The sequence below is a fragment of the Charadrius vociferus genome, unplaced genomic scaffold (genome assembly GCF_000708025.1).
Source record: "Charadrius vociferus isolate BGI_N301 unplaced genomic scaffold, ASM70802v2 scaffold340, whole genome shotgun sequence".
In the NCBI taxonomy this organism is placed as follows: Eukaryota; Metazoa; Chordata; class Aves; order Charadriiformes; family Charadriidae; genus Charadrius; species Charadrius vociferus.
The window spans coordinates 1,323,704-1,333,137 of NW_009646631.1; the positions used below are offsets into that span (position 1 = coordinate 1,323,704).

At 42.8% G+C, this 9,434-nt stretch overlaps 1 protein-coding gene across 1 annotated transcript; it reads left to right on the forward strand.

The window, feature by feature from the left end:
* Positions 1–1,117: 1,117 nt before the first annotated feature.
* On the forward strand, positions 1,118–8,683 carry RD3 (retinal degeneration 3). The gene is made up of 2 exons (XM_009888317.1): positions 1,118–1,421; positions 8,386–8,683. Exons 1-2 carry the CDS (start codon positions 1,126–1,128, stop codon positions 8,681–8,683), a joined length of 594 nt encoding a protein of 197 aa, XP_009886619.1. The 5' UTR covers positions 1,118–1,125.
* The last annotated feature ends 751 nt before the right edge of the window (positions 8,684–9,434 follow it).

The following is a 9,434-nucleotide window of genomic DNA, read 5'->3' on the forward strand; positions in this document are numbered from 1 at the left end:
ATTTGTGCCACCCCTTCTCCCTGGGGACTAATGGAAGGGAGCAACAAGGCACGTAACTGTCCTCTGTGAAGAAACAGATGCTGTTTTGCTCCTGTTCAGGTCCCTAGTGCCTGCTTTTGGACTCCATTGTGTTTAACTACAAATACAATAGTTAATAACTTTGTTCCATGCATTGTCCTCTTGCTGTGACTACATGAAGGGATTGCTGGGTGGGGAGTTAATTCCTCTTTTGCTGAGCTGATTGGTGCAGTTTGTCTTGCCTTCTAAGCGCTGGGTAACTCCCCAGCAGCAGAAACCTCTCACTCAGAAGTAATAACAGCTTAAACCTTGGTATGCTGTCACTTCCCTCACCTCAGCCTCAGTTCCCTTGGTGCTGGATGTAGTGCCTAAGGTGTGCTGTTCCAGCTTAGCTGATAGTTGGACTTCAGCTTGTGGAAGATGGTGTAGCCTCCTCTACTTCTGCATGCAACAACACTTTTGCTAAATAATCATTAAAGCGCTGCCTGGCCTTGTAGTTAATCCAACTGTTGCTCCTGCCAGTACTAGTACAGATGAGTTCTACCACTTACATTACAGCAGCAGCAAACCTACCCAGGTCACCTATCCTGCCTTCCCCCTCTGAGGATCCCCTGCTGGCTAGCACGTGGCTCCCAGGAATAGTTTGACTCCATGTGTTGAGTCTTTGCATGTAGGGCACTGCAAGGTCATGCCCTCCCATGAGAGTTCAGAGAGGCAAGCCCTAGCCTCAGCTCCTCTGTGTGGGCAGTAAAATGCTTCCCCAGCCTAACTCAGAGGGAGCAAGGTATCCTTATAACTTAGCTTCCTGTGTAAGAACTGTGACTGTCATTTTATTTACATGGTGACTGGAAGTTCAAGGGAAACTGTGCCTCTTCAACCTTTGTCTCGCCCTCCACACAAGTTGGCTGCTATGGGTGAGATTTCTCAAGGTGCTCAGCACCAATTACTTCTAAGTGGCTAATCCAGTAAGACTTTTAGGTGAACAGTAGACTCAAGGGGTGTGTGGGGCAGAATGTTCTCAGCTGAGGTGTGTTGATGATGGTACTGTTCTTTTTCTCTCCCTCCCTACCCTCAACCCACTCCCAATGAACAGACACACAGAGCACTATGTCACTGGCATCCTGGTTCAGGTGGAATGAGCCCCCAAACCGCATTTCCCAGAGGAACCCCACAGAAATGGTGGTTGAGACGCTAATGATGGAGCTGAGCTGGCAGACCAAACAGGCAGAGAAGCAGCAGCGAGAACGGGAGAATGAGTATCGCAAGATCAAGACTGGGGTGGACTACGGCTGGCTGGTCAGCTATCCAAAGCAGAGCTATGATATCAGCCCAGGAGAACGGCTGCAGCTGGAGGATATGTGTACCAAAATACATCCTTCCTACTGTGGGCCTGTCATACTCAGGTACAGTAAAAGATGAGATGATACAGACTTTTCCTTTCCCCCTCTTTATGATATACGAGGAAGGAACAAGAGTTGTTAGGACCAACAGAATAAAAACTTGGCATCCTGTATTGTAAGTCATGAGACAGTGTCTTTGTGGAAGAAGTAAATCTAATGTTTTAAGTCAGTTTAACATGGTATCATTTCCTCCAAAAAGTTACTAAATGCCTTTTCTCTCTGAGACTGGCTTGAGTACTTTATGCTCCTGAGCAGCCAGAGAAGCTTTATCTTGCCTGATGAACAGGTACCATTTCAGTATTGTGATGGCTTTTGCTTCAGTCTTTAGAATTTTAGAATAATTGAGGTTTCAAGGTACCTCTGGAGGTACATGCTTCAACCTCCTACTCAGAGCAGGGCCAACTTCAAAGTTAGATGAGGTTGCTCAGGCCCTTGTCTTATCAATTGTTGAATATCTCCAAAGGTGGAAATTGCACAGCCTCTGAACAACCTGCTTTGGTGTTTATCCACTCTCATTGGAGCCTTCCTTCCTTGAGTTAAGCTGTGCATCATGTCTATCGAGGCACTTTCCCCAGTGTCCAGACTAGCCAAAAGGTGCTATTGTGTTTTTCAGCCTGTGACCCAGGTATTCCCAGAGAAAGGAGCAGTTGCGTGATTCTCCCTCTCCTGCCCTCCCTCCACAGCCTTGACGTGGAGTAGTATGCAGGTGGGGCATGCAGTTGGCTTGAACAGCTAGGTGCTGCTTCTGCCTTCTGCAGTGTAAATGTAGACATAGCCTCTTGGACTTGCTGTTGAGATTTTCACGTGCTTGACATAGGATTGCTGCTTGCCAGTTGGGTAACCTTCTGTAAGAATGCCTTCAGAAATAGATCGAAGCCTGCTGTAGCATCCAAACTGGAAGGGAGGGATGTGACTCTTCCTTTGAGGGGGTGGCTCTTTTGAGTTAAACCCTGTCACTTAGCACAGTGCAAGTGAGGAGTAGTGACTCTGAAGTCCACCTTAGCCAAAGCAAAGTTGTAAAACAGGCCTTTATAATCCACTTCCCCCGTTCCAACATATTCTTCAGTTGGGATTAGAAAGAAGACAGTCCTGGCAGGCCATATACAGTGGGGTGCTCAGCACCCCGCAGTCACTCACTGCATATGCTGGTGCCTGTTTTCCCTTGAACAAATGAATCTACAGCTCTTCAACTACAACTGTAAGAGGGCTGGAAATAGCTGGTCCTCTTACAGTAGGGGTGGCCAGGAAAGGATGTGAAAGCTGCCTCTCTAGCTCCCACCTTGCCTAGGGCTGAACCTTGGAAGCAAGCTAGCACAGGGCTTTGGCTTTTGCAGATGTTGCCATGGTGGCAGTATCAGAGATTTGGGATCATTCAGTGGCCAAGTTCTCTCCAATGAAAGTTTGCTGGAAACAGCACCTGCCTTGTATTTGTATAACTCCCAAGCCATGCTGTAAACAAGCCACTACAAACTCCTTGGGGTTCAGAGTTATTTTCACCATCCCCAGGGCCACTGAGCAAGGCTTGTCTGGCAAACAGGTTATTTCCATGAGAGCAGGCTTCAGTTGTTGCAGTTGGGAGGCCCTGTTCATCATCTCCTTCACAAAAGACTATTAAGCTGAGCCATATCCAACTTGCTGCTCCTCAGCTTTTTTTCTTTTTTTTTCTTTAAAAAAAAAAAAAACAAACCACCCTGAGATCATGCAAGATTCCTGATTTCAGTGCAGTTTGTAGTGGTTGTTCACTGTTCAGGATTCAGCACACTGTTGACAGTATGATAGATAAAACATACTCATCAACATTGGTGGGTTCTATGTGGGCATAACTGAAAAAGGATTAAACCATCCTCTTAAAAATCCTCTTATAAATTGCTATTATAGGCTATCATAAATTGTATTGCAGTGTGATTCAAGAAGTGGCATGGTTTTATTTGTTCCATACTATGCAGTTTGCATGGTTAGCAAAGCCACATTAAAAAAATGAGGGTTGCATAACTTTTGTTGGTTCAATTTCGTGACTGAGAAGGGAATGTCATAGCCACAAAAATTGCAGAATTGGACTGGGTTACAGGTCTGTTTGATCTGATGTGCAATCTGTATGAGATGGTGGCCAGTAGCAGCAGTGTAAGGAAAAGAGAAAAGAACAAGGCAAGCAAATACAACAGTATGGACAATTACAGTATCTTGTCTATAACCTCCAACTTACTGTGCCTTGTAACTTGGAGACTTTTGGAGCCAGAAGTGGTCCTTCTGTCCATAATTGCCCTACGTGGCTTCTTTCAGTAGTTTGTTTAGGTTGTGGGGGTTTGCTTTTATTTTTTGAACTCATGTAAACTTTCAGCATTTGTGGCATCCTGTGGCAGAGTTCCACATCTGAACTGCAACTCTGCTGTAGAAAACTGTATTTTGCTTGTCTCAAACTAACATGTACTAGTTTCATTCAATAATCCCTTCTTTTTATGTTGGAAACGTGAGCTGACCCCTCTTCTTTTCTACCTTCTATCCGAGAGCCCTGTGGTTCAGAAATCTTTATTGCTGACGTGGAAACAATGAAAAAGAATGGGGCTTGCCATGCTAGGAGCTGAAAATGTACAGAGAAATAAGGAGCATGCAATCTAACTAAGACAGCCAGAATTGGATAAATGCTCCTCTCAGAAAGTGAGATAACATGGAAACTTCCCAAAAATTGCATAAGATGAGTGTAACAGGAATTCAGCTGAAATCTTCACATTTCCAGTGAAGTACTTTAATTACAAGATCATTGCACTGCCTCTTGAATACCCTGTGACTTTATGATATGTAGTAACTTTTAGAAAAAAACTTCAACCCCTCAAAAATCTACAAGCTTGCATTTGGAAATTCAAATGCAGAGCATGTACCTTACTGAAGCCCTTGGTTCTGTCTGAAATATTAAGCTTGATCCTTCCCCTTCCATCTTAGACATTTGAAAAGCTGAAGTCCTTTTTGATGTACTCGATGAGTGCATTATACTTAAATAACACAAACAGAATGCATCTTGCAAGACTGCAGAGTTTGTTTTGTTTGTGTCATGCAAGGTCTCCTTCTTTGTAAGATTCTAAGCTCAATGTCAGAACAAAACATTTTTGGATGAGTTGTCAGAGATGTCACTTTATTCTCCAAAGGTCTAAATGATTATTCTATGAGTTGTCAGAGATATTCTCCAAAGGTCTAAATGATTATTCAAATTGTCCTTTTCTGTGGCTACAGTCACATCTACTGAGAGGCACAGCTTCTATAAATTTGTTTCTTTAGATGTGGTGGAGGCTGGAAAGGAACACTTCTTAAACGGGAGGGTTTTTTTTACGATCCAGTTTGCCTGTTTTGTATTTCAGGTCAATAGAAACTTTTCTTTGAGTCTCTTGAAATTCTGAAGCATTCAAGTACACTGCAAATACCATCAGGTATCTGGAGACTCTGATTCATCTCATACAAATAAAGCTATTGTATTCAGGTGTAACTTAGCTTTAGGTTACTGGGTCGGAGATTGCTGACTATATTTAAAATTAAATCTTGGAGCCATTTGAAGGAAATGACAGTGATTTTGGTGAGGCCCTTAGTACCTAACTGCCATGGTTAAACTGAACGAGCAGACTAGCAGCTTGCCAATACAGAATGCTAGATTTTTGCCATCTTCACTCAGAGCTTTAGCTCTAATCAGAGCTAGTGATGATGGTCTGTTTCATTTCTTTCAGTTTCAGCAAAAGTGAAACAGTGGGTTTCTGTCCTTCTCTGCCCAGGGAGAAACAAACAAAACCCCCTAATATGGAAATGCAAACCTGCATTTTGGTGATCTGAGATGTTATTAATACCAAAGGCTAAGGACTGTAATTTTCTAAGGATCATGTATAGCTGAAGTGGACTTCCTAGTATGCTTGAATATTAGACAAATGACTAAAATCGGAAATGGATTTATTTACAATTATGAGCTTAAGTTTGAGGTGATGTGACATGAGTGTTGCCATAGTCCTTTGGGAGTCAAGTAGCCTTCTCTAGCAAAGCTGTTCATAGCTTTACCATATAGCCAGAATTCCTGCTCAAAATATAGATTCAGGAGTCAGAAGCTAATTATTAGCACTAAGCACCTCACATTTTCTTCAAATGACTAAATCTACTTAGAGCACCTAGTTCTGACAGGCACTCAGGAATACAGTGAACTATAAGCATATTGTTTAAGTCCATGGACTTCCATTGGACTTGACAGGTCTTTAAACTTCAGGCTGTACTTAGGAAACCTACTGAACCAGTAACCTACAGAATAACAGGCAGGTGACAGCACTTTAAGAAAAGCAGTGCCAGTATGAGCCAAGCACAGCCAGATTCTTAAAATCTAACGGCTGTATGAGGAAATGCAAGGGTCACAATTTAAGCAACAAAGTTGTTCGAATGGTGATTAAAAAAACAGCCTGGACTGGGGAATGTGCTTCCCAGACTTCTGTTCTGGCTCAAGGCGAGTTTTGTTGACAGTCACGTCTAAGACTGCGTGACTTGTATAATATGTTACAGGTTAGCTACCAGTGATATCATAACTTGTTTCACAAATAAGATAGATAGGTATACTTTTCTGATGAGTAAGGAAACCTTGTTGAGAGATTTCTAGATATAGTTGTGCAGTTGCCTGGTTTGAAACTATTCCATGCAAAAGTGTAAGGGCATTCACCTGCACTAGAAGCTAGGTAAGTGATGTGCAATTTTGTGTGCTTAATTCCACTAAGCAGTTTGTGTGGAGTTTGTTTCACAAGATACAAACCTGTATTCCTTGATTACAGTGGTTTTACCATTTTTATGTTACGTGTTTTGTGCAGCAAGCAGACTGCTGGATTATCCAGCACATCAACTGGCTTTCATTGATAGCTGGGGAAGATGGCTTCAATTATGCGTAGGTGGTTGCAGCAAACATCATCTATTTTCTGACACAGACTGGTTTAGCTAGACCTCAGCCCCTGATAACCTGTCTATCCTTTCTGCTGAGAAATATTTGTGGCATACACGCCTTTTGGTGTGCATACGTGGGCTGTCCCTGATACAAATGGGCTAGTACTGAAGTTACGTGGGCATTAATAAAGGGGCAAAGTCAGTTCATCCTACTGGGGGAGAGAAATGCCCCCCCCACCCCCCGCCGCTTCACTTCTCCATCTGAATGAGACTGGCTTTTATTTGGGTGACTGGCAGTCTGTTTGATTGCTTTCCCTTTGTTTCTTAGACCTGCACAAATCCATATGAAGTAGTTTTTGTGTTGGTCCTGAAAAGTCAGCGGTAAGTCTTAACAGCAAAAGCAGAGTTCACAAACAATTCTTGCTGCTGTTGCTAAGGAGAGTGCAAACAGGCATATAGCTATGAAGGTGGAAAGTTAGAATGATTTTAGAAAACTATTTCATCTATATTAGTTGGGATTGTTATTAGCAACACAGGGCATTAGTATTAGAGCTCTGTGCTCAGGGGATAAATTTGCTGTCGTACCACCCATTTTCCCTCTTGTTCCCAGAGTCAGCCACTAGGCCAGTCACTGGTCCAGTCTGACACATGCTGCTACCTGCTCTGGAGCCACAATCCAGCAGTATGACACACAACCTCTAAAACTGGAGGCAGTGATGAGGCCCTTTGGGTGCACAATTGCCAACACAAAAGAAGAGGATGTACTGATAGATATATAATATGCCAGCATCTCTCTTTAAAATACACACGGAGATAAAATAATGGAATGACTCATTCAGTTCACCTCTGCAATAAAAGTCTTTTGAAGGTGTTTTCCCTGGTATAATAATGCTGCAAAGACTTGGGTTTCGATGGACTCATCCATCTATGCTTCTTACTAGGATAAAGGGAAAAGTGTATTTATTGTGAAAACTGTATTTTTGGCTCTTTGATAATGCAACTGAAGTGCCTCCTCAGAAGGGAGAATGGATGTTTGCAATGTACATCAAATCTGTTACTGCTGTTACGTGCTAAACCTCAGCAAGACCTAGTCTCTTGCTCTTACAGGCTCCGCGCAATTCAGTTTAGCATCACTGTGTAAGTACTTAGGACCAGCATGAACTACAGTGCCTCAGAGGCTTTTTGCAGCCAAATGTTCAAAGTTTAGAGGGTTTTTTTTCGGGGGGTGGTGTGGAGGAAGGAGATTAGGAAGTTATCCGAAGCAATTGAAATGGTTAAAGAACATCTCACTTCCCTGGTGTTAAGCTAGCTTAATATACATCAAAAAAAAATTTTGACCTTTCTGCTGAGAAGGCACTGGAGTAATTCAGTTGTCTAAATAGCTACAGCATCGTGCTGCCAATCAAGGTGTTATCAGCTACGCCTGTCCGTTATCTTACAGAAAGCCATAGAAGGATGAAATAGCACTTCACTGAAACTTAAATATCGAGAGACCATCAAATATATAACAAAGGACAGTTTTACAGGATTTTTGTTTGTCTAGTGGCCATTGGGTAATGCTATAGGGGATGAGAACTGGAAACAGGGGAAGTCTAGTGGGACTTTCCCTGGTTTATCCTCAGCTTCTGGAAAGCAAAAGTTCAGGGACTACTTGAGCAAGGATTTGCATTTAGACAATCACGTTTAATGAGCAGTGGTGGGGCCATTTTCCACAAACTTGTTTAATCATTTTGTTTCTTAAGCTATTGATAGTACTGAGTTCTGATTTAATAGGTGGTGTGTGAAAAGAGCACTTCCTTCAATTTCAAACTTGCCACCTTCTAGTCTTGTTTGCTGCTCCTTATTATTTCTTGTGCTTATGAGAAACAGTGATTCATTGCTTCCTTACATTCTCTGGCTTACTTGTGATTTTAGAGACCTTGAGCATATCTTCATGGCCCCTCCCTGTTGTTGTTCCCTTCAGTCCAGGGAGTCCCATTTTGCAGGAGAATGCAAGTTCCAAGCCTAGCACAGTGACTTGGCAGCAATCCCTAATTTGATGTTTTTAATCAAAGCTGTGCCTTGACTGTACTTTCAGATTCCGGCAACTCATTGCTGAATATGAACCAGAAGTGCAGGAAGTCTCCCGGCTTTTCCGCTCTGTCCTGCAGGAAGCTGCTGAAAAGATCAAAGAGGAGGAAGAGGCCAAGAAGCTTGCCAGGCAATGGAACACAAAGAACAAAACCAGCCTCTCCTTAACAACGTTTAAATCCCGGTCCAGGATTTCCCCATTCATCAGTGACATCAAGACCATCTCTGAGGATGTGGAACGGGGCACTCAGCCCACCAGGAGGGTTTGGAGCATGCCAGAATTTCGGAATGCCAAGGATTACTGACTCTATACTGAACAAGGTTTTTAGACAGTGATCTTTCAAAATCTCAGTTAACCCTTTTTTAGCTCTACTGTTTCTTCTTTGTTCTGGCTCTCCCTTCCTGCCTGTCTCTCTCGGAAACTGTGTCCATAGTAACTGCTGCTGATGCCCGCGGTGTGTGACACAATTTATTACCAAACATGCTAGCCTTTCCTTTAATTTAGTAGCTATTCAGTAACCTTAAGGGCAAGGCTCACTTACTATCTCATTTTTATTACTGCTTTCCTGTGGAAAATGAATTAGTTCTGTGATGTCTGTCTTCTCCTTTGTAGCCTGGATGTAGTTATTTGTAACAGCTTTTGGCCCAAGTTAGTGAGAGCTGCTGGCTGGACCAATCTTGCTGAAAGCAAGACAGCCACTTACATGAGTAAGGCTTGCAGGATCAGGCCTGTGAGTTAAAGCTAGTATCTGATTTGGAACTGAAATTCCTCTTCCGACTAATAACCTTCCTCAGTGCTACAGGGTACTTCACAGGTAACCTCAGCACTGCTGTTGATCAGCTTTTTGCTGACAATTCACAATCCAACCTGAGTAGAAACAGACCCGAGCTTTTTGACATGAAAGAACAATATTCCACAGCAACCAGTTCATGCATGCTCAGGTTTCTTGGGTATTTTCTCTTTTGTGCAGGCAGAATCCCCTGAACCTTGCACCTGCAGAGTAGATAGAAATTTAACAACTTGCTGTATAGATATACAGGTGGATACATCAGTGC